Below are 24265 nucleotides of genomic sequence, written 5' to 3' on the forward strand. Positions count from 1 at the left end.
AAAGGTCTCACTGCCCTCAGGTCCCCTCAGTTCATGCCTTCTGGGAAACAAGAGCTTCTGTAGTGGTACCACTCCCATGCCCACCAGAAGAGATGGTGAGGAGTCAGGCCCTGGCCACATGGCTTGGGGGGCAGGGGCACCAAGATAAGGATGTTTATCCGACGTAACCAGCTCTTAGGTGCCCGGTCAGAGAGCCAAGCCAGCCCATCCCCTACAGACAGCACTTGACACCGGGTCTTCACACACTATTTGTTGCTTTTACTGCTCCCCCAATTTCCCACAGCCTCTGATGGCAACATAGGGATCAGCCTCTTAGACGAAGGCTCCCAGCAGACAGGAAGACACAGGGTCCCCACTTTCCAAGGTCCAAAAAACAGCTGGGGGGGTGGAGTCTTGGGAAAGGAGGAGTCCGAAGTTCAAGATGGTTAGGATTGGGGGAGGTGGGGCAGTCTAGGGACAGAAGGGCTCAGAAATCCAAGGTGGCGGCTGGGGCAAGAGGAGGCCTTGGGGAAAGGCCAGATGCTGCTTCAAGGAAATGTCATCTGGGAAGAGAGTTGTAGGTTGAAAACTGTCATTTCTATTCCCAACCTGGGTATCCCCCTCCCCCGACAACCTCACCCAGGAGAGCATCTCAGGCAGGGGCTTTGTCTCCTCATGCGCCCTGGCAGCTCAGTGACCCTGGTCCAGGCGTCGGGGAACACCACCTGAGCTTGTCCCTGCAGCCTCATGGTGGCAGAAACAGCATCTTGCTCTGGCTCACTGGGCGGCCCCACTTCCAGTCTCCTCACAGCAGCACCCCTCCTTCACCACTGAGCCAACCCCCACACTCAGCCCCCTCTGCCCAGATCCTCAGGGCAGCGGCTGTGTCCCTGGCAGGACCTGACTGAGGAAATGTTGCTGAAAGGCATCTCAGGTCTAAAGCTGGACTCCTAATCTTCCCCCACAGCCCCAGTCTGTCCCACCTTCACCAACAACCCCACCTCGGCCCAGTTTGGGCCACAAAGCTGGCGTCAGCCTGGCCTCCTTCCCTCCCCTACTCCGATGTCCATGTTTGCCATCATAACATCCTTCCACTCACCCGCTTCTGTCCCAGTCTCCTCTCACAGCCTCTGCCCTGACCTGGCCCATCTCGGGTCCTGCCCTGCTGCGGCTTCTCTTGGCATCTCCAGTCTATTCTCCACACAGCTGAGTGACCTCTTAAATACATCGGATCCTGTCATTCTCCCTCAGAAGGCTGTCCAATGGCTTCCCAATGCCCTGAGAATAAAACCTCAAGCCCTACCCGGGGTTGGTGGGCCCCGGGTGATCTGCCCCCTGCTCGACCCTGACCCTACCGCCTCTGCACATTTGGTCAGGGCCACAGTGGTCAGCTTTCTGACCCTTTTCAGTAACATCAGCCACTTCCCACCTCTGTGCCTCTGTCCTCGCAGTTCCTTCTGCCTGGATCCTGCTCCCCACAGGTCCTCCCACAGTCGGTTTCCTTCTTAAAGTCGAGCTTCGCACAGTGAACAACTGACTACCCCGAGGTCCCTCACAAGCGCATCCCGTTGCTAACTCACACCGCTCACCCTATTCAGACATGCTTTTCCTCAGTTACACGTGTGCGTGCGCATTCGCACATCAACTGTCTCTGGGCACTGGGACCTAAAATCCCGCGAGATCAGGGACCTTGACTGTCTTGGTTCCTACTCACGCCCAGTGCCTTCAACAGTGCCTGGCACATAGTAGGTATTCAGTCAGTAATTGTTGAACGCAGAACAAAGAAGGCTCTGTCTGGGGACCCTCCCCTCAGGGGAAAGAGAAACCAGAAGTCTCTGAGGACACACTGTCCCAGTTGGAGGGGCCCCAAGTCCAGGGCAGCCACCCTAAGGGGACTCGACTGCTGGGGCCGAAGACCATGCCGAGGGTCAGAGGGACATGCTGGTGAGGTTGTCCTGGCTCAACAGCCCCTTCCGGCCCGCACCAGCCCCATGCCCACTGCCCCCAGCGCCCCCGCCGCCGCCGCAGTACTCGTGCAGCCGGTGCCGCAGTGTGACGAGCGCTGATCCCAGGCAGGCACCGTTGGGTGCGTGGGGCCCGCCAGGCAGTTGGAGCAGCAGTGTGGCCACGCCGGCCATGCCATCCTCGGTGGGCTCAAGGGTGATAGGCCCGGCTCGCAGGCCGGCAGTGGTGGTGGGGATGGCCGGTGGGCAGCAGCCCCCTCCTACAGGTCCCCAGGGCCCGCCGGCCCCCGTCAGCAGCAAGGGTGCCAAGAAGGGCTCAGAGCGGCGGAAGGCGGGTGGCGGGAGCCCGGCAGGCTTCCAGGCGGGGGCTGGGGCAGCAGGGTCCGGCGGGAAGCAGACAGTGACCTTGGCGAAGGGGCGGCTGGCCATCTTGGTCATCTCCTGCAGGTGCCGGCGCTGTTCCTGCCGGTGGTCCAGGGCCTGCTTGGCCTTCCAGAGCAGCACACAGAGCGAGAGGAAGAGGAAGAAGCAGGAGAAGAAGACAGAGAAGAAGACAAACAGGTCAATGTGGGCCTGGTCCTGCCGGAAGAAGAGCAAGCCCTGCGAGTCAGCTGAGCCATTGGCACTGGGCCCACTTGGGTCTCCCACACCCAGCAGGAGCAGGTAGAAGCGGCTGGACTTGAGGGTGTGGTGCTCGTGCGGGTAGGTGATGACCAGCCGGTCCCTCACGCCACGGACCACCAGCACCGCCGACGGCTCTGTCACTGTCACGTAGGTGATCAGGCCCCGTGGCCAGACCTCCCGCACTCGCGGCTCTGCTGGAGTAGCCGGCCCACCTCCAGCCCCAGGTCCCCCGAGATCCCCAGGTCCCCGGGGCCCGCCGTCAGCAGGGGGTGGGGGGGGTGGGGGAGGCGGTGGCGGCTGGATATGCACGGTGTGGACACCAGTGTCAGGAGCCACGCGGACCACGAAGGTGTCATAGGAGGTGGAGACGTAGAGGTCCACGGCGCCAAAGGTCACGTCCAGCGTCAGGCGGATGTCCACGTTGGTGAACTTAGGCTGCACTCCAAAGAGAACGGTGCGGCCGGGACCCAGAGCCCGGCGCTTGGGCTCGTGGAAACAGTTGGTCTGGGACGTGGGGTCCAGGCAGTACTCCTGTTCCACGGAGATGAGGCGGTAGCACTGCTGGCCCCCTAGCGGGCTCCCGTGGAATGACTCTCGGCACTTGGCACACTGCGGGCAGGGCAGGGAGAGACAACTCAGTGTCCAGTCCTCCGAGGAGACAGACTGTATTTTGTACCTACTGGTAAGTAACCTCTGCCACTGTAGCAGGTCCTCTATTTTGTATCTACTCCTTAGCCCATGTCCCAGCAGCTTCCCTGTGACCCCGCCCCCCCGAAGGCCCCTGACACAGTGTGGACACTAAGAGCACCCTACACTCCAGCACTGTGGTTCCTGGTGTCACCCCAGCAACCACAGCACCCTGATGGCGAGGCCTCTGGAACTCTGAGACACAGCGATGCAGAGCTCTGTTGAATCCTGGCTTGACCACCTCCCTAGCCGTGTGTCCTTGGACTAGTGACCTACCCTTGCTGAACTGGAGACTCTTCCTCTGTACCCGGGAGCAAACACTGCTGAAATCATAGCCCCCACACGAGTAGGCCTGCCTGGCCTGCTGGCCTTGCTGTTTCTGACTGTAGCAGGTAGGTCCTCCCTCGGGGCCTTTGCACTGGTTGAGCCTCTGCCTAGATCGCTCCCCTGCTCCCCCAAGTCTGAATGTCCAGTGTCCTCACGTCCGTTGGCTCTTTACTCAAGTGTCACCTTGAATGACACTTACTCACCTTCTTGCTCAGGCCCTTCTTGGCCACTGTATCTACCATTTCCACCCCCCACACCCCCGAGCCCTCCTTGCTGCTTCATTTTCCTCCTTACTGCTCATCACTAACACCCTGCGTGTCTTGACTTATTTTTCTGTTTATTGCTGGACTTCTCCATGAGTTCCCCAGAAAGTGAAAGCATTAAGTCACTCAGTCATGCTTGACTCTTTACGACCTCAAGCCCACCAGGTTCCTCTGACCATGGAATTCTCCAGGCAAGAATACTGGAGTAGGTTGTCATTTCCTTCTCCAGGGGACCTTCCTGACCCAGAGATCAAACCCAGGTCTCCTGCATTGCAGGCAGATTCTCTACCATCTGAGCCACCAGGGAAGGACGGAACATTTTGCCTGTTTTGTTCCCTACTGTGTCCCAGCACTCTGCATAGTGCCTGGCATAACTAGGTGCTCAGTTAATACGTGCGGAATGAATCAGTGGAGGGATAACAGCTCACTTGATTCCTGCAGTCCAGTAGAAATCGCTCAGTCTCTGAGGTTGACCAGAGCCAGTCCAAGCTCCAAACCCAAGCAGCTGTTTGACCCAGGACAGGTCTCTGAGCCTCTCCCTCTTCTGCCCACAGCTCACTGAGACCCCAGCACAGCCTTCCTGAGCCTTCCATGTGTGCGCTGTCTCCGCTGTATCTGTGGCATAGCTCCAGCTCAGTGGCAAGCACTCCCTATGTAGTAGCTACCACTGCTATCACGGGGTGCTTCCCAGGTGGCGCAGTGGTAAAGAATCTGCCTACCAATTCAGGAGACGCAGATTTGATCCCTAGGTCAGGAAGATCCCCTGGAGAAGGAAATGGCAACCCACTCCAGTATTCTTGCCTGGAGAATCCCACGGACAGAGGAGCCTGGTGAGCTACCGTCCATGGGGTGGCAAAGAGTCAGACATGACTGAGCAACTAAACAGCAACAACTGCTATCATTAGAAGTGAAAGAAACCGCTTAATCAGAGCCCCCAAACAGAGCTGCTGGAGGAGAAGGTCTGAACTCATCTCCAACGCTGTCTGTTCAGACAAAGACCAACAGGCCTTTTGATTAAGCATCAAGAAAGCAAAACTGGTCCTGGGTGACACCTATCCCAGGTCAGACAGCTGGTTGGGTTTGCAGCTTGGACTGACCCTGGTCAGTCCCAGGTGTGAGCACCTGGATCTGGCCAGTCCTGAAGGCAGACTCCAGAACTCGGTTCTTAGAGCCACGTTTTGTTTTTTGCTCAAGCTACTATGATACGAGTTTTCCAGCATTTGCCATCTTTAAGTTGTGACTACCTATAATGGAGTCTGTCTCCTTACCACCCTTAAAGCCCCCAGGAGGTTCATTTCTGGGTTCCCAGTATCACGCTGAGGGCCTGACACTGACTAGGGATCAGTTTATCAAGCTGACCTTGATCCCCAGGACCACAGATACCAGAACCATGTTGTCAGTCCTGCCTGAGCCAGGCTGCCTCATCCCAACTTGGACCTCTTCTGGGCTTGGGGCCCTTGACCCATAACTTGCATCTCCAGCCATACCTGGTATTTGTAGCAGTCTCGGCGGTCACTGGGGGAGCTGCCCTGGCACGTGCCCGTCTCTGTGTTGTTCTGACATGGGCAGCCTGTCCCATCCTGCTCATTACACGTGTCCGCGTGGCCATTACACTGGCATCTGAAGAGAGGGAAGAAAATGCAGGTTATAGAGCTCCCATGACCTACAGGGGCCAGGCTGGATGCTGTAAACACAAGCTCCAATCCGTGAGGCCAGAAGAGGAAGCTGAGGCTCACAGAGGTCAAGCCGTTTACCCCAAGGCCACAGAGCTGTTCAGTGGCCGAGTCAGGATTAGGACCCAGGTTGGATGGACTCCAGGGTCACAAGGAAGGGGATGGAATGGGAAGACTGGCGTGAGGCCTCTTCCTCAGGGTCCTCTCTATTTTTTATTTTTAAATTCAAAAATTTTTTTTAATTTTTGGCTGCACTGGGTCTTCGTTGTGGCATGTGGGCTCTCAAGTTTCAGTGCACAGGCTTAGTTACTCCCCAGCATGGGGGATCTTAATTCTTGGACCAGGGATAGAACCCACGTCCCCTGCATCGGAAGGTGGATTCTTAACCACTGGCCCACCAGAGACATCCCAGGGCCGTCTCTCTGCCCAACGGTCTCCACCAGGGCTGCTCAGCAGCCTGCATTTCAGCACCAGCCTCTGAGGTGGAAGGTCTCCCACCTGAGGGCTGAGGACTGGGGAGAGGACTCTGGCTCTCAGAGCTGCTCCTATTGGGCAAGGCGGAGGTCCCAGGCCCGCCTCCACTTACTTGGTGCATTTCCCGTCGAGGAGGAAGTAGCCGTGGAGGCAGCTCTCACACTTATCCCCGTAGCTGTTATTCTGGCAGTTCACACACACAGCCTCATCTTCGCTGGGACCCTCTGTCGCCCAGTGTTCAATCTGGCCAAGGGAGGACAGGGCGATCACAAACCAACACGGACCAGACCGCTCCTCCTTCAGACCCAGGAGCTCAGGACCCCAGCCTCTTTCACCTCATCTGGATCCAGCGAGTACTTCTCCGGCTCCCTCCTGGCTATCTCAAGCTCCTTCCTGGAGACGCAGACGTGGCTGTTGCCGCGACAAAAGGCGTGGCAGGGCCGGCAGGTCCCTCCCCCAACGGCTGAGCCCACGAACAGTGGGAGGCACTGCTCACAGTGGCTGCCCTGGAAACCAGGGACAGAGTGGTCAGAGGGAGGGAAGGGTCCTGGTGGGTGTGAGAGTGGGGGGAGGTTCTAAGAGCACCCAGCTTCCCTGTGGCTCAGAGAGTCAAGAACCTGCCTGCAATGCAGGAGACTCGGGTTTGATCCCTGGCCTGGAGAAGAGAGTGGCTACCCACTCCAGTATTCCATGGACAGAGGAGCCTGGCAGGCAACAGTCCACAGGGTCGCAGAGTCGGACACAACTGAGCAACTAACACTTTTCACTTTCTGAGAGCACCGTGGGAAGGCAGCAGCGGCTCTGGCATTGGCTTGGACCACCCCAGCCCCTCTACCGTTTAGCCCTCCACCTTCACTTGCATCCTCCAGTGACGGGGTCTCAGTCCCCTTCAGTCCAGGGTGTTGAGCTCGGAAAGCCATTCCCTACCTGATCCTAAATGCTGTTCCACGTGTTCACCCTCCCTGGCCCAGCACTAACTCTGTCACACTATTTCCAGGCACTCCACTGTGACACAGCCCCAGAAGGTGTCCCCACTGTCCTCTCATCCCCCCCGAGATGGGGTATGCCATCTCCTCCCTGAGTCTAGCTCACTGGGGCTTGGGACAAGGCTCGAGATGCCTGAGCGCAGGCGGAAGGCCAGCAGGGCGGGGGGCAGGCCTGGAAACCCCGGGCGGCCACCTTGGTGTGGTTGTGGCAGAGCAGGCAGTGGTCGCGGGCCCCCACGCCGGCGCAGTCGCTGTGGCGGTTGCAGCGACACTCCGTGGAACAGTTGCGGCCGACGAAGCCGAAGTGGCAGCGGCAGTGGTCGGGCTCCACACACGAGCCGTTCACGCAACCCTGGGCGCACACCGGGCGGCACAGCCCCGTCACGCTGGGGGGAGGGGGTGGGGGTCAGGGCAGGGCAGCAGCCGCCCCCTCCGCAGGGCAGACCTGGCTGGCGTCAGGGTCCTCACAGCTTCTCAGAGCCCACCCCGGCCACCCACCCTCTTCTCCACTAGTCCACCCCGCCCCAGGTCTGTCCCATCACTGCCCTGCTCCTGGGTCCAGCCCAGAACCTCCTGTGGGAGCGATGAGCCCCCACTCCAGGGCACCCTCTCAAACCAGCGTACCAACCTGCCCTCCCTGGACCAAGCGCCTACCTCACGCCCTCCTCCACACCTTGGACTGTGGTTCCTTGCATCCTGCTTGGGTCCATGCCCCCATCCTTAACTGCTCCTCATAGGCTCTCCCACTCCACGGTCGGTCTGGCCTGCTCCCCTCAACCCCACCAGAGCCCTGGTCCAGCTGGAGCCTCACTTGTCCATGGTGTAGCCTGCCTTGCAGCTGCACTCGTAACCATGGGGCCGGTCGTGGCAGTTCTGGGTCTCATTGCAGTCATGGTGCCCGTTGGCACATTCGTCCTCCGGGGGGCAAGAAAGAAAGGCCCAGGAGGCCCCAGGTCGCCCACACGTCAGCCCTGACATGAGGATATCAGGCTTCGCTGGGGGGCAAGGGCCTCTGTACCTCCCACCCAGCCACCCTGGCCCTTGCTCCCACTTTCCCTGAACGCCACCTGTGAGGGCCCGCAAGTTCATTCTCTGCACCAACCCGCATGTTGGAACCCAAATGGGCCGGCCCCCCTTACCCCATCCCCAGAGCCATCTGTCTCACCGTCACGGGGGCCACTGAGTCCACCCTCCAGGCAGCGGCCGCCCCCATCCTGGCCCCCCCAGGTACACCAGCCACAGTGGGGGCGCCGCAGGCACAGGGCGCACTGGGTTGCCTGAGCACAGCCCAGGGAGCAGCTCTCGGGTCCGCGGAGCAGCCGCCCACAGCCTCCGGCCATACACCGCAGGGGCAGATAGGAGGGGCTCAGACACTGAGGGGAGCAGAAACGGCAGAGGAAGAGCGTCAGACACACATGTCCTGGGGAGCTCCCTGGGCCGCACCCTCTTCTCAGAGACCTCACCCCTGCTGGCCACAACCAGGTGGGCCAAAACGGACATCACCTGGGGCCACTGCATCCTCCCTTCTCAGCCTTTGGAACTGGAAGTTCAGACCGGAAGTCAGGCTAGGGACAGCCTTAAAACTAGACTGTGTGGACCAGGGCTGGCCAGGCCATTTGGATGAACAAGTGACAGCAGAGGATGCAGGGCGAGGAAAGAGCAGAGGCAGAAGGCAGCAGAGACGAGACCCACACACTAAAGACTAGGAGAGAGGCAGCCTTCCAGGCTCCGTCTCCAGTGCCTGGCTGCACTTTCCACCTGCCTTACCAGACGCACCACTGTGTTGGTGCAGTGAGCCCTCTCTACCACCTGGCTTGGGATACAGCCGTTTCTTATAATCAAAGAAAGGCAATGGTCCCAGGTGGACACAGAAACAAGATTCAGGAAGGGGGATGCCAGCCATAGTCTCTTAGAACGTGGAAGAGGCCTCCCTGGCAGTCCAGTGGTCAGGACCTTGAACTTCCTTTGCAGGGGTTGCAGGTTCAATCTCTGGTTGGGGAACTAAGATCCCTCATGAGGCACAGAGTGGCCCAAAAAACCCCACTTTTTTAAAAAAAAAAGAACCTGGACCCAGCCATTGGGGCAACAGGACCCTCCTGCCCTTGGCTGGGAGGATTTGAGGTCTGTGGTCAGGGGCTGCAATGCAGCTCACACACCATCACTTATTGTGTCCGGGCACTCAGACAGGGTATGCAATGAGGTCAGGAACTTACCTCACTGTGTGAGAGCATTTTATTTACAGCTCTGGCCTTAAGTAAAGTACAAGGGGAAAGGGGTTAGTCTAGGCTGTCTGTCTGGACGTACTCAGGAAGAAACAAAGCAATTGTGCAATCCTGAAATAGAAAACCCTGATTGCTGTGGCCGGAGCTCTGAACCCAGTGTGGGCTACGCCGGTGATGAGCTGACCCTGGCTGAACAGCTGGAGCCAAATTCTCCTCCAGGTCAGGCTTCCAGATCTAAAATTAGTGCCCCCCTTGGCAGACAGCAGGGCCATCGGGAAGGGGGCCGAGAGAAGCCCAAGGCTCCAGTCAGCCCAGTGTTCTCTTCTGGGACCACTGTAGTGGCCCATTGCGATGCTGCCCAACACCATTAACTGCGTTTTCTGGAAGAGATGCAGGATCCCAGCTTGTCTGCTGACCTATGCCCACCGCCTGGCAAAGTGCCTGGCACAAGGAAGGTGCTCGGTGATGAATTTGGTGAAAGGAGAAAGGGAAGGAAGGAAGAAGCCAGCCAGTCAGCGGGGAAGACAGCACCCTGTTGCCTGCCCCAGGCTCTGAGGCCAAAGTCATTCAGAACAAAGTCTAACAGTTACAACATGGCTGCCCTTGAGCCACAGCACAACAGGTCTTGTCTGCACACCTGTTACATTTGATCTGTTGCTGGGGTGGATGCGCAGTGGTATTTATTTATGTTTTTAATTGTTTTTTTTTTTTCTGGCCACGAGGCATGTGGGATGTTAGTTCCCTACCAGGGATCAAACTCGCAGCCCAGCACTGGAAGGTGAAGTCTCAGCCACTGGATCACCAGGGAAGTCCCCTTGGCCTATGTCTTTAAAAAAATCCCTGAGCCAACACACTTTAGTTTTTAACTGCTTCTCCCAGAAGTCAGATGTGGCAGCGGCCCTCTGACACTCCCACGCAGCTTCAGCTCCGTGCTATCCACTCAGCCGCCCCACCACTCCCTCCCGCCTCCCAGCTCCTCAGCTGCCTGCGGGCTCTCTGGTGTTGTCTTCCAGTCCCTGGAATCCCAGTAAAGACAAATAATACCAACCTCAAAAATACTTAGGGAGACCTTGTATCACCAGAAGGAGCCCAGACTTGAGGATGAGAGAGGCCTCTGCTTGTTAGAGGAGCCACCGCAGGGGGCCTCTGCCCTTGCAGCCACACTGAGCGCCCCCACAGGAAGCAACCCCCACCCCCAGCCGCTGCACTGACCCTCTCCGTGGGGCACAGACAGCTGAGGATGGAGATCTTCCCAGGGGGTGGGGCGTAGTGGGGTGGTATTACTGAGTTTCTACTGAAGAGCAGGCACTGCTCCAGGCTGTAAATAATTCTCCCATCTAATGTGGACAACCCTCCTATGGGATGGAGTGGTATGACACCAGATATATTTGGTCTTTGTCCCGGGTTCCTGGTACTGAGCTACTAAAATGCACAGGGGTTCCTGAGTGATGGGGACGTCTTTCGTTATTCACGAGGAACCCCTTTACACCTAAGTTTATGTTAATGGGGTGACTTAGGGGAGTTACCAGTCACCAGGGTTTAGGGCAGAGACTGAGGTCTCTAAAAACACTTGAACAATGAGATTCAGGGACTTCCCTGGTGGTCCAGTGGTTAGGACTCTGCGCTTTCACTGCTGTGGGCACAAGTTGAATCCCTGGTTGGGGAACTAAGACCCCACAAGTCCCGTGGCATGGCCAAAAAAGAAAAAAGAACAAGACAAAGAAGGAAGAAAGATGTGGGGAGAGAAAGTGGGAAGGAAGAGCAAGTGTGACGGTGGGAGCAGACCTAAGCAGATGGAGGAGGACTGGGGCAGAGGCAGCGGTGGTGAGAAAGGTGAACGTAGCAGGGCGGGGAGGCCCACCCGCACCCCCGGCCGGGTGTGGTACCTGCTGGAGGCTGCTGCTCCAGACACAGTGCTGCCAGCCCCCGTCAGCACCCTTGGAGTCCAGGCAGGAGGTGCAGTTGGGCAGGAGGTGACAGGGTGTGGGGCAGGGCAGCGGGGGCGATGACTCCACCGGCATTGGGGACACGTTCAGCAGCGAGTGGCTGAAGCACGTCCAGTCGTAGGTGGGCTGCACCGAAAGGATGCGGCGGGTCTCCCCTGAGGTTGGGGGCGCAGGGATTAAGTGGGTCCAGGTCCCTTGCCCGCTCCCCACCTCCCCCCTCAGACCAGGCTGCTGAGCCCCTGGCGTCCCTAGAGCAGGAGTCCAGGCTCCCCGGACTCTCCTCTCTGGGAGCAGCCCTTGGCGCTCACCCGTCCTCTTGAACTGCCGCGTCCACATGCACTTGCCCTCCCTGGTGCACTGCTCGCAGTCGGCCGCCCCGCACACAGCCTCCGAGCAGTTCCCGGCCCAGAAGACCTCGCGCTGGTTGATGCGACAGTCATTCTCTGAGGTGCAGGACCCGTTGCGCCCAATGCAGGCACCCTCGGGGCAGTTGGTACACCACTTACAGCGGGGGGCAGAGGCCTGGGGGGGAGGTACTGGCTCAGAGGGGTTGTCAGGGCCCCCAGCACCCCTCCGGTCTCAGTCACTGCCACTTGACCCCAGGTGAACAGCCCCGTGGTGCCTGAAACATGTTCCCCACCCCTCCCACCCCATCACTCACCTCTCCATCTCCAGGCTGCAGTGTCCGGGGATGGCGGGCTAGGCACTCGCTGCAGGTCCGCAGACGTCGACATTCTTCAGGGGAGTGGGGCATAGGGGAGCAGGGGGCGCCACCACAGCCCAGCCTGGAGAGGCGGGAGGCCTGGCCCATCATGCTCAGCCAGGGTCCAACCTCCCCACACCCAGCGCCCCTCCCTGGTGCCTCCTGGACACTGGTCTGCAGGCCCCGCAGGTCCATCTCAAACTGGCCTCAGCACAGGCCTCCCAGACCGGCCCCTCCTGAGCTCATTTGGTAACAGTCCCACGGCCACCTGTCATCCCAGGCCAGAGACACTGGACAACACCCCATGTCCTCCTGGCACTCCGCCCATGGAGGCCTCTGTCTCCTAACTTCTTCCCTGACCACCCCCTCCTCCCCGACCTCTGCAGCCCCCTGCCCAGGTCAAGGCTCCTCCTCTCAGGCCTCCACCTGCAGCCTCCCCTCCCCTTCCCCTCCTCCATGAGCCCACCCCTGCCCTCTCCTGCTCACCCCTTCGGTGACTCCCCATCACCCACGTGGAGGCTCGCAATCCCTGACTCAAAATCCTTGAAGGCATACACATTTCAGAATTTTCTAGGTTTTAGAAAAGCAGTGGGTGTACCCACTGTTATGTAACACCCCAAGCAGAGTCTGGGGGAGCACCCTAAAAATCAGACCCTATAATAGTCTGTAGTACACACGGTGACACAGGTAACGGGACAAAACAAAGCCCAGTAGTAGCCTCATGTCAGCAAAGGGTAACTGCGGCCAGTACAGTTTGTGCTAAACCCAGCAAAGTACTTTCAGCCTCCTGAGATGCCTGGATTCCCAAACTACAGACAAGGAGTCTCCGGAGCTGGATGTAGCCCAGGGCGGCTGGGCCCTGGAGCCCTCTCTGAGCAGACCCACCCACCTCTCCAGGCTCAGTCTTCCCCAACTCAGGTGTTTCTAAAAGCCACTAGACAAAGCCCTACTTCTGAATCTTTGTGGTCTAAACGACCCCAAGCTGGTCATTTGGGGCCCAGTTCAGACTCAGCTGCCCCAGCCCACAAACAGGGTTCCCCACTCGGGTACTCCCCATGCCTGCCCCGCCTGTGATGAGCGGGCCCTTCTCCCAGGGGAGCCGGTGTCCCGACCAGACAGTACCTGCCTGAGGCCTCCCCAACAAGCCCGGCCCAGCACAGAGCCCCCTTTGGATGGCACCAGTACCACCCACCCATGTGCTGTCAGTCTCCACGGTTACCTGTGGGCCTGGTCCCCAGCCAGGCAGGCTCCATGGCACCAGGTACAGGCCCCAGTCTGGTTACAAGCTTCAGGCGAGGGCAGCAGGCGGCAGGGGTCAGGGGGCAGGGTCAGGGCCAGCAGGCGGCCCAGAGCCACTCCCCCAAAGCCTCCTGAGATAAACAGGCGACCCCCTACTGCGGCCACGGCGTGAGCCACAGACTCTTCCATTGGCGGTCCCACAGAGGCTGGGCCTGGGGAAAAACAGAAGGTTCAGAGACAGGGAACAGGTGGCTGGAGGCAGAGATTCACTCACAGGAGCCAGTCAGAGAGGGACGCTGGGCAGAGAGACGATCTAAGAAGAGCAGAGACAGACAAGAAAAGGCAGGGAGAAGATAGACAAGGCCAAACAGAACAAGACAATCAGACACACAGCAAGACAGAAAGAGGGAGAGAGACACATCAACAGGAAAAAGAACAGAAAGAGTGGAATATAAACAGAGGCAAATTTTGTGGAACCAGACCACGGTGGTGGGTGAACAACATTGTGGAGGTACTGAATGTCACTTAATTCATTTGACAGTGGCTAATTTCGTTACGTGAATTTCCCCTAAATTTTCATTTTTTAAATTTATTTTTATCGGAATGTAACTGCTTTACAATGTTGTGTTAGTTTCTGCTGTACAACAAAGTGAACCAGCTATCTGTATACATATATCCCCTCCCTCTTGGACCTCCCTCCCACCTCCATCCCACCCATCTAGGTCATCACAGAGCACCTACACTTTTTTAAATCCTAAAAAAATAAACAGTCACAGAGTGGTGGAAAAGATAGATTAAAAGCAAAAGAGAACTAGGGACAGAGGAACAGAGAGAGAAACAAAATGAAAAGGAGACAGAGACAGAAACACAGTCAGTCACATACAATGGTCAAATGAAATACAAAGGCAGGATACAGCCCCTTGCCAGCCTATGAACTGAGAGGAAACACCCTCACATATGACAGTCATCTGTAGAGAATGGGATTACGGGGGATATTTCTCCTCCTTTATTACGAATTATCTACCACAACTTCATAATCAGAATTTAAAACATTCCTAAAAAAAAAAAAAAAAAAAGGAAGGAGGGTGTTTCCATGGGTGTTGAGATAATATGGAGAGGACGGGAGCTTTGCCTGTTGGTCTGAAGGGGTCCACATGACTGCCAATGAGTGGGGGTCTCAGGCCAGGCTAGAGAGCCCCCTGGTGGCCCCAGGGCCTCCTGGGAGGGCGGCGGACTCACCGATGAGGTCGGGCAGGAGCCAGGTGTTGCAGTTGACCTGGTAGAGCAGCACGTCGCTGCTGAACTCGTCGGGGTCTGAGCGCCCCCCGAGGACCACCATGGTGTCCCCTAGCAAGGCCGAGGCGTGGAAGAGTCGGGGCCGGGGCTGTTGGGGGGACACGTGGCAGGGTGGCCTGTGAGAGCCCACGTCCTCCGCTCCCTCTCAGCCCACCCAAGCGCCATCTCCTTTTTGTGAACCCCCAGAACCCTCATGCCCCATGTTGTTCCCCAGGAAGCCAGCCTGGATGGCTTGAGATGAACCCCTGGTTTCTTGTGTGACCTCGCCAGCTGGACTGGGGGGTCTCCTGCTGACGCTCATACTTCCATCTCCCTTGCAGTCTAGCCCCAAGAAGGGCTTGGAAACTTGTTCATGGATGGAAAATGCAGCTGTCTCTAGGCACCCAGGTTTCCTGCTGTCACTCACACTGACTCCTTTGGCCTTGGAGGCGGAAGCACAAGAGACCTCAGCTCCCTGTTTCATAGCTGGGGGGGCGCCAGGAAGGGGAGGGGCCTGTCAGGGCCACACCCAGAGTGTGGGAGCACCAGGTCAGAACACAGGCCTCTGATCTCCTGGTGGAAGATTCTTACTTCCAGGTCAGCAGTAGAAGGGGAGACTTGGGGGAGGCGGGGTGGAGGGAACTGGAAAGGAGGCAGAGTAGGAATCCAGGGTTGAGTCACTCCCTGCGGCACTGGGAAAGGAGGGGCCCTCCTCCCACTCCCCCCAACTGAATCATCTCTCTGGCCCTTTTTCCTGACCTTTGCTCCCTGAGAAGGGGCCAGCAGACTCCAGGTGCGGTCAGGGCAGTGCAGGGAGTAGAGCTCAGGGGATGGGGCTGCCAGCTCCACGTGGAAGCGGAAACCCCCAAACACGTAGAGGGAGTCGGTGGCCTCGTGATACACAGCAGAGTGACCATAGAGACCTGGGGGTGCAGGGAGAGTGAGCACAGAGGCTGGGGTAAGGGCCGGGGGTCAAGAAGGCCCTCCGGGCTCCCCTTCTCATGACCACGACACCACCCTACCAGACCCTGATGCCGGAGACCTGGGAGCCTTTCTCAACACCTCCCTCTCCCTTCCATGCTAAAGGACAGCCATTGGAGACTCTGGGAAAGGGAAAAGAGGGAGACAGGGTGACCAGAGGGACCTTGGGGACAGTGATCAAAGAATGCAGAAGGAAAAGGACAGGGACTTCCCTGGTAGTCCAGTGGTTAGGAATCTACCTTGTAATGCAGGGGATGAGAGTTTGATTCCTGGTTGGGGAACAAAGATCCCACAGGCCATGGAACTACAGAGCCCTCATGTTACAACTATTGAGCCTGTGCGCCACAGTTAGGCAGTCCGTGCAGCACATCGAAAGATCCCATGTGCTACAACTAAGATCCGGTGTAGCCAAAGAAAGAAAGAAAGAGGAGAGGGAGAGAAAGGAAAATACCTGAGGGGCAGTGTTCTAGAGCCTGGGAGAGGGAAAGTGCCCCATTGCTACTAGGCAGGAGGTGGGGCAGCTTCTCATGAAGTCTGGGAAGGGTAAGGAGAGAAACTGAACTTCTCAAAAGACAGCATCCTGAGAAGGTGGGTGAGTGACGGGGTACACAGAGAGACAACAGGTGTAGGGGGCAGCGACCACAGAGTACAGGAGCGGGTAGAGAGGACGGTCAAGAGTCAAAAGCGCTGTGCCCAGCCCCCACGCCGTGCCCTGTCCCCAGGCCCACCTGTGGGGGGCGTCCCGCTCTGAGCCCCGGACACCCAGGTGCCAGTAGCCAGCTGGTACTCAAGCAGCTGCTGGTTGAAGCCATTTTCCGGGGAGTAACCACCCACCAGGAGCAGAGATAGGCCTCGGCGGGCAGTAAGTGTGTGACCAGCAACGGCTGGCAGCTCCACAGTCTGAGGGGCCTGGGGGATGAAGGTGGAGGTCACCAGGGAGAGGGGCAGAGATCAGGGGTCATTTTGTGTGTAGAAGCAAGGCTCAGAGCTCCCCATTCTCCCCTTGAACTGCTAAGGGGGAACAGGTCAGACCCCAGGCTTTCCCACCAGTCATGGTCCCGGCAGACAAGCAGACCTATCACTATTTCTGCCTGCTTGGTGTCACTTCTTCAGGTGGGAATAGCCCGGGGTTCCTCTGGGAAGCCCTTGCTCCCCGGCTCTTACTCTGGCTGCACAGGGCTGAGTGTACCAGCTCGACAAGGGGACCGTGTCCCAGCCTGGCCACCCAGAGGGTCACATCCCCTTGGCTGGGGATTGGCTCAGGAATTAAGTGTGACCCAGGACAGCCAAGGAAATTCAACTTCTGGGACTTGTGCTGGGGCCCCAGGAGGAAGCGTCCTCCTCCAGGGGCAAGGATGGCTGGAGCTGCTCTTGCCATCCCTGCTGGAGCCTGGCTGTGGGGACCTGGGGATTGAGATGCTCACCTTCTCCTGCCGCCATTGCAGGGTGGTGAGGTTGAGGACCCAGAAGTCCCGGGTGACGCCCCCAGCTGTGAGCCCCCCCAGCAGGTACATGGCCCCACGGCCAGCAGGCACGTAGGCAGCAGCATGGAAAGAGCGAGGGGAGGGGCCTGGGCCCCCATCCTCGGCTCCTGCCAACATCTGTGTCCACCGCCGTTCACTCACTGAGTACCTGGGGCCAAGATGCAAAAAAGCAGCCTCATTATGTGGCAGTCAGCCCATAACCCCCTGGGGTGACGTCCCCCCACTGTACCCCAGCATCCCCTGGGATCACCCCCCACTTGGCAGGTACCCCAACACCCCTAAGGTGACCCTCTTATGACAATCACTGTGCCATCCTCTGGGGTACCACCACCCCAGTAAGCACCCCAGCCCCTGAGGTAAGCCTCCTGTGCAAGCATCCCAGCATCCTTTGGGGTGCTGTGGGTACACCTGTGGAGACTTTTCTGCACCCCCCACAGAGGACTCTTATGGGACAGGGGTCTCAGCCTCCCCTGAGGTGACCTTTTGTCATTCAAGCATCCCACCTCCCCAGGGCTGTCCTCACCTATACAGGTTTCCCAGCAGCCCCTGGGGCAGGCCCAGGCCCCCAAACATCCACAAGGTGGCATCAGGTCCCTCCACCATCGTGTGCCCCAGGCGGTGCAGGAAGCGGCTGGCAGTGTCCTGGGGGTGGGGCGCAGACAGGAGGGCTCAGGCAAGGTCATTACCAAGTGGCAGGCTGGGTACAGGGTCTCTGGGGGTAGTCTGGGGAGTGGAGCGGGGAGAATGATCCAGGAGGCGCGCTGCACGGCACCTCCCTGGGGAGTGGCATCCATAACTCACGGCTGAGAGGCGGCTGTCCATGAGGGTCTCCCAGACCAGCTGCCCACCATCCAGCTTCATGGCACAGTCAGGACCCCCAAAGCCCTCAGCACAGACGCACACGCCCAGGCTCTGGGGGACAGCAGAAGCAGCTGGGGGGTTGCCCTGATTAGCACCTCCACCCCCGTCCCACCTGGCTTGCCCTCTTCTACCCGTACCTGATTACACGTCCCCGCCCCGTTGTGGGCATTACAGTTCTCAGGACACACAGCCATGCGGCAGTGCGGGCCAGCCCAGCCCTGGGGACACCGGCAGAGTCCAGCACCTGGGACCCCATCCTGGGGCACACACTCCTGGGGGACAGGGCAGCTCCCGGGGCCCCCTGACCCACAGCGGGCAGAGCCCACGGAGGCGTTGAAGCCCCAGGATGAGGAGCCATTGGCCTCCCAGTGCAGTACCAGCAGCCCTGTTGGAGGAGAGAGTCCAAGGCTCATCACAAGGCCGCAACAAAGTGATATCTAAAGAGACAGGGGTTGGGTGTCCCTGGTGGTCCAGTGGTTGAGACTCCACGCTCCCCATGCAGGGGGGATGGGTTCGATCCCTGATCAGGGAACTAGATCCCACATGCCACAACTAACTGCATGCTGCCAATTAAGAGCTCACATGTTGCAACTAAGCTCGTGCTACAACTAAGACCCAGTGCAGCCAAATAAATATTTTTTAAAAATACAGAGTCGGTAGGCCTGTGGGCTCTCTGACCGCATCACCTCTCACCCTCCCAGCTCTTTGCACTCCAGCACCACTGACCAGCTTCCTATTCTCAGAACAGGGAGTTGTTTGTCGTTGTTTAGTCGCTAAGTTGTGTCCGACTCTTTGCAACTCCCTGGACTGTAGCCTGCAGGGTTCCTCTGTCCACTGGATTTCCCAGGCAAGAATAAGGGAGTGGGTTGCCGTTTCCTTCTCCAGGGGATCTTCCTGACCCAGGGATCGAACCTGCGTCTCCTGCGTTGGCAGGCCGATTCTTTACCACCGAGTCTCAGAGCCTGGGTGGGCATCTGCTATGCCTCCCTCAGTAGTCGTCCTTGCCCACACCGCCCCCTTCAGGCCTCAAGTAAAATTTCACTTCTGCAAAGAATCCTTCCTCACCTCCCCAGACAGGCCAGGTCCCCAGTCCTTTCCATTTCCTCTCGTTCCTTCTCAAAAAAGTGTCACTATTCTGACTATAATTTGTTCACTGCTGTTTGTCACATCCCCTTCTGCTGTGAGTCCATGAAGGCAGTGCCTGTGTCCCTGATTCCCTTCAACACACCCAGCATGGAGCCCAGGCAGGCCCAGCTTGACAGCTGGGTGCTCAGTAAACGTTTGCTGGGTGAAATGACACAGAGGACCCCTCAGCTCTAGAAGCTCGCTGTGCAGGGTCTGGGCGTGCATGCCATCGCCAGCAAAACGACTCCAACTCTGCCCTCTCACAGCCTTGCAGCCACTTGGTTTTACAATATGAAGAGAAGCACTTCAAATGCGGGCCCTTTCACTGCAGAGTAGCATCTCTGGCCCCCACCCATGGGATACCCCTAACCATGGGATACCAGTAGTACCTCCAATGGTGACAATCAGAACATTGCCAGACATAGTCAAATACCCCAAGGGGCAAAGTCACTCCTGGTTGAGAACCACTAGGCTGAGGAGATGCTCAGGGGCCACACCAGCTACATTCTGTGTCCCCCACTTGGACCTTCTTTCCAGAAACACAACCCAGGCAGTACAATCTTCAGCTGAAGAAACTGAGACCCAGAGGTGGCAAGGAATTGCATCACCCAGCAAATCAGTTGCTGGGACAGTCAGGCTGGGTCTTGAGCCCACCTCAGGCAGCAAGGTACAGGGACAAAGGACAGTCCAGGACAGCGGTCCCATTCCCCCAGTGCCCATACCAGACAGGGCCTGCACAGTGAGGGGCCGGTCCCGCCGCTGGCCGCAAAACGCAGCGATGAGGCTACGGTCCGACTGGACGACACCAGTGTCTAGGAAGCGTGGGAATCCATCAAAGGCCAGGACGTAGCTCAGCTGGAGGGGTGAGGAGTCAAGGATCAGGGGATGATGAGGAAGAGACAAAGCGATGCTTGGGGTCTGGGAGGAGAGGAGCTCAAAAAGAGAGAGCAATCTGAGACGGGGGCAAAAGCTGCTTGAACCACCTAATTTGACTGTCACGCTGTGGCATGGAGGCCACCGTTCCCATGCCTGTGTTGACAGCAGACATGGTTAATCAATCAGGCACTTGTGCATGGAGTCTCTCAATACACAGATCCTGGCAGCCACTATCAATCAATCAGAGTTGGCACTCAAGGTACAAACGTTTACCATGCCTGGACTGGGGAATGGGAAACTGGGGTCCAGGAAACAGGAGGCAGCCTGGGAAGTGGGAGGGTCTGTGGGCTGAGGAACAGAGGGGTAGGGGCCTGAGGAATAGAGTTGGGAGGGACGTGGGGGCCAGGGTCTGTCTGAAGGCTCCCCCTGGGTGGGGGAACGTGGGCCCGTCATGAGCGCCCTTGGTGCTCACCGTGCACGGGGTGCTGCTGTCGGGGGAGAAGGTGAGGGTAAGCGGGGGACAGAGGGTCCCTGGGGCACAGGGCTGCAGCACCTCAGTGGCCGAGACAACCCACACACAGTAGGACAGGCCAGGCCCCGCTCTTGCTGCCCCGCCACCTGCAGGCAGGAGCCCCCCAAACCGGCGTGAGCCCAGTGCCACTGAGGACACGTTGGTGAGGAGGGCACGACCCCCACACTCCCGGAAGCAGGAGCCACCTGCCCTGGGGGGAGAGAGGAGAGGCAGCGTCAGATCAGTCCTGTCCTGGCCGCCAGGTCCCTGCCCCGCACCCCGGCCTGGCTGGCCCCTGGCTCACCGAGGGTCCCCGTAGTAGCCAGAGGAGCAGAGCTGGCAGTGGGCACCCTCAGTGTGGTCCTGGCAGAAGCAGAGCCCGCTGAGGTTGTCGCAGTGGCCTCGGCGAGGGTCCCCATGCCCGTTGCACTGGCAGGGCCGGCAGCCTCCGGAGCCCGTGGCGTTCCCGAAGCTTCCGGGCCGGCACCGCTCACACTGCTCCCCCCACGTCCAGTCTGTGGAGGTCCCCGCGGGCAGGAGGCAGGGTCAGGGGCCAAGGCAGGAAGGAGCCCGACCCTGTCTGACCCCACCTAGCTCAAAGCAGGGCAACTGGGACCCAGACTGAGGAGGAAGTGCAGATCCCAGGAGGGAGGGCGGGCGCTGAACAGGCAGTGGGACCGAGGGACCTGGAGCTGGGGGTGGGGACTCAGGAGCCCCGGGGAGGTGCCCGAGGCCAGCGGGCTGGCTGCTCACCCTGGCACTCATCGCAGAAGCCAGGCCCCCGCTTGTGGCAGTGGCTGTGGAAGTTGCAGCCACAGTCCCGTGAACAGCGGGGGGCGGGGGGGCCGGGGGCCGGTGTGGGAGGGGGCAGGTCCGATGTCCAGCCCAGGTCACACACGCAGGTGAAGTCTGGGGGGCCGCTGCACACACCGTGGCCACAGTCCTCCAGGCACCTGAGAGGGCGTGGCGGGGGTGGGGGAAGGATGGGCAGGCCTGGAGCCCCCAAGGCATCCACCCCCTCCCGGCTCCACCCCAGTATCTCCATAGCAACACCATCAGAAGCTACTGCCTGTTCCAGGATCCTGGACTCCGTGGGTGGCCCTGTCTCCAAGGTAACCCCATCACGTGTAGTAACTCCTGTCTCTACAGAAACCAAATATCACCACTGGTGATCTGTTCTCTGTGAAAACCCCTTTCAACTTGGTCCTCCTCCATCTCTATGGCAACCGTGGCCTCCAGTCCAAGGGTGACCTGTCTCCACAGTAACTGTGTAACACTGAGGACCCTGCCGCTCTAATGAGGGCCTGTTCTGCCAGGTAAAAACGCAAGGCTCACTGGGGAGGCTGGCTCCGGGGAAGGCAGCCTAACACCAGGATCAGTTCCTCCCAGCGTCTCCGCCCGGACCCGCCCTGGGCCGACGTCTCCATGGAAACCCAGGCCCCACTCACGTGCGGTTGCAGTAAGTGACGCCATCGCCCTGGTAGCCCCTCTGGCAGTGACACTCGTAGCTGAGGGGTGTGTTCAGGCAGGTCGCCCGCAGGTGGCACCGCGCCAGGCCCAGGCGGCACTCGTCTACATCCGGACAGCGGGCATACGCCCAGCGGGCAGGGAGGGCCACAGACAGACCCAGGCCCTCCCCGACCCACAGGGAGCAGTTCCCCCCACTCAGAGGCCCCGAGAAGTCCCCCTGGAGGCAACTGCGGGGAAGGGGGTTGAAGAAGGCGGTTGGGGTGGAGGGGCACGGTAAGGAGAGAGACAGAGAGACAGGGACAGGGAGAGAGGAGATAAACCAAAGAGACACAAAGATGAATATGGAGACAGACAGAAGGAGAAATGGAAGAGAGGCAGAGAAAACCCCAGGGAAGCCAGGCAAAAACGATTTTAAAGGACGGGGGTGGGGGTGGGGGGGCGGGGCGTGGATATAGACAAAGGGAGACAGAGGGGAAACACAAAGATCAGAAGAAAGAAAACAGAAGGGAAGATGAGAGAAAACAAGTCACAGAAACAGGGAAAGAGTTGGGAGGGAGAAGAGAGAGAGAGAGAAGGGGGAGAAGAACAGAGAAAAAGGCCAAGGGGCAGAGAAACAAAGAGGGCGTGAGAATCAGGGTGGGCAGCGAGCCCCCGCGGCCCCGCCCCCGGCCCCGCCCCCTCACCGGCCCAGCGTGGGGTTGTCCTCGTTTCCACACCAGCCACACTCGTGGCTCTGCAGACACTCGTGACAGCTCGGGAAGCGGTCACAGCTCCGGCACCGAGGCTCCGAGTGCACGCTGCGGGGAGGCGGGTGTGAGGCCTCCCGAGCCACCCCCGCCCCGCCCCACCTCCACCCTCCCCTTCCCCGCCTCTGCCGCCGGCCCGCACCTGTCGTCCCAGCCTCGGCAGCCCCCGTGCGGGTACCGGGCCAGGTAGGCGGCGAACAGGAAGCAGGTGCGGGTGGACTGGCACCAGGCGCACTGGCTCGAGTTGGCCAGGCAGTCGTCACAGGTCAGGCGCCTGGGGGCAGGCAGGGCACGGGGGCACTGGGTCAGGGCGCGGCCCGGCCCCCCCCACACCCTCACACGCCCTCTCCCTGGGTCCAGTGGCGCTCACTGGCTGCAGAGTGGGGGGCACTCTTCCGGACTCTTCAGGGCGCCCCGACCCCGGCCGCGCCGACTGCACGCCGCGTCCCCCTTGCGGCTGGTGCTCTGATGCCACTCACAGAAGGGGTCCTGGGAGGACGGAAGAGGAAGAGCCCAGCTGAAGCTTCCCCTGGGCCTCCTGGCGCCAGGCCCCCAGCACCGGCTCACAGATCCCTGGTCCAAGCCCGCCTCCCTCCTGTAGCCAGGGAGATCCACGGGTTCTGCCTGACCCACACTGCTCGCTTTGGGGGCAGTAGCGCCACTTTGTGTGGTCCAGGTGGGGCTGACCCAATCCCCAGGATCCAGAGATGGGCAGGAGGTCACCCTCCCTCCCCCCAGCCTCACTGGTCCAGGAGCTGGCACCAGCCCCAACAAAAGCACAGGAAAGGCTCTTTGGCAATCTCTGTTGAGCTGAGGGATGGCAGTGTGGTAGGCACAGGAAGGTGTTCTCCTTCCCCTTGGGACTCGAGTGCCCGGGGTGGGGGTGGGAGATGAAAGTCTGGAGCCCTTGAGGCTCCCTTGACCCTCCCAAGGAATGAACTTCCAGGGAAAATGAGGACGTAGAACGGAAGGAGGTGAATGGCTGACTACGTGGCTTGAACTTCTGGAGCCAGCAGGCCTGAAGACCTGCTCTCGGGCTCTGCTGTCCAAGCGGATAACGCCCCTCTGGTGCAGAGATGTCCAGCTCCGTTCTCCGGTCCCTGCCACGTGCAGAGTCATGCCTATGTCAAGCCCGCTCTCCAGCCCCTCTCCCACCTGACTCTCACCTGCTAACAACAAGCGCCCCAGCTGTCTGCCCTCACCACTACCCAGGGTCCCTCAGCCAGTCCTGGGGACCCTCCCCCCAGGGCTGAGTCGCCTGCTCTGGCCAACTCCGCTCCAAGACCTCCCCGCTGCAGCCTGGTGCACACCTGGGTGCAGGCATGGCAGTCGCGATGCTCCTCGCAGAGCGGGCAGAGGGCAGGTACCAGCACGAGCAGGGACCCGCCGGCCCCAGTGTCCCCACAGTGGGCGCCGCTCTGGCGCAGGTGGCAGGTGGCGCTGGCCAGGCACCAGCCGCAGCCCTGGTCTGCCAGGCAGCCCAGGCAGGAGGAGTAGGAGGCGCAGGCCGACGAGCGGTAGGGCTCCAGGAAGAAGAAGGAGATCTCCTAGGGGTGAGGGTGTCAGAGGAGGGTGAGGGCTCCATGCTCCAGGTCAAGGTTTGGGACAGGGATCAGTGTTTGGAGCCAAAGACTTAAGGGTTTGGAGACAAGGCTGAGAATTTGGGCATGCAAAAAGTCAGGATCTAGGACACTGGGAGACTAAAGGGGATCGGGGTTTGAGAGAATCTAGAGATCAGAGGTCAAAGTAGGGAGGGCAGAAGTCAGGGTCAGCGAGGTCAGGGTGGGAGGCCTCGGAGATGTGGGGAGGGGTCAGACTCTGGCGGTCAGATGCTGGGGTCTGGGAGGTT

General features: G+C 59.3%; 1 protein-coding gene across 4 annotated transcripts in view; it reads right to left on the reverse strand.

The window, feature by feature from the left end:
- Window positions 1-237: 237 nt before the first annotated feature.
- The window catches only part of MEGF8 (multiple EGF like domains 8), a 40851-nt gene continuing 16823 nt past the window's right edge, over window positions 238-24265 (reverse strand). For all 4 annotated transcript variants that reach the window (XM_025269162.3, XM_044931297.2, XM_044931298.2 and 1 more), the window contains 27 exons: window positions 23727-23963; window positions 22787-22905; window positions 22559-22690; window positions 22354-22467; window positions 21649-21897; window positions 20954-21153; window positions 20505-20715; window positions 20162-20411; window positions 19536-19668; window positions 17826-18073; window positions 17629-17739; window positions 17351-17469; window positions 16768-16975; window positions 16072-16252; window positions 15122-15285; window positions 14327-14471; window positions 13068-13299; window positions 11807-11930; window positions 11454-11667; window positions 11086-11300; window positions 8143-8350; window positions 7789-7948; window positions 7171-7363; window positions 6327-6497; window positions 6104-6234; window positions 5332-5464; window positions 238-3176 (listed from right to left, as the gene is read on the reverse strand). In XM_025269162.3, coding sequence (XP_025124947.3) covers window positions 1908-3176; window positions 5332-5464; window positions 6104-6234; window positions 6327-6497; window positions 7171-7363; window positions 7789-7948; window positions 8143-8350; window positions 11086-11300; window positions 11454-11667; window positions 11807-11930; window positions 13068-13299; window positions 14327-14471; window positions 15122-15285; window positions 16072-16252; window positions 16768-16975; window positions 17351-17469; window positions 17629-17739; window positions 17826-18073; window positions 19536-19668; window positions 20162-20411; window positions 20505-20715; window positions 20954-21153; window positions 21649-21897; window positions 22354-22467; window positions 22559-22690; window positions 22787-22905; window positions 23727-23963 — 5871 coding nt within the window. In that variant the 3' untranslated portion in view covers window positions 238-1907. The remainder of the gene's footprint in view (window positions 3177-5331; window positions 5465-6103; window positions 6235-6326; window positions 6498-7170; window positions 7364-7788; window positions 7949-8142; window positions 8351-11085; window positions 11301-11453; window positions 11668-11806; window positions 11931-13067; window positions 13300-14326; window positions 14472-15121; window positions 15286-16071; window positions 16253-16767; window positions 16976-17350; window positions 17470-17628; window positions 17740-17825; window positions 18074-19535; window positions 19669-20161; window positions 20412-20504; window positions 20716-20953; window positions 21154-21648; window positions 21898-22353; window positions 22468-22558; window positions 22691-22786; window positions 22906-23726; window positions 23964-24265) is intronic.

This window comes from Bubalus bubalis, chromosome 18 (genome assembly GCF_019923935.1).
Source record: "Bubalus bubalis isolate 160015118507 breed Murrah chromosome 18, NDDB_SH_1, whole genome shotgun sequence".
Lineage (NCBI taxonomy): Eukaryota > Metazoa > Chordata > Mammalia > Artiodactyla > Bovidae > Bubalus > Bubalus bubalis.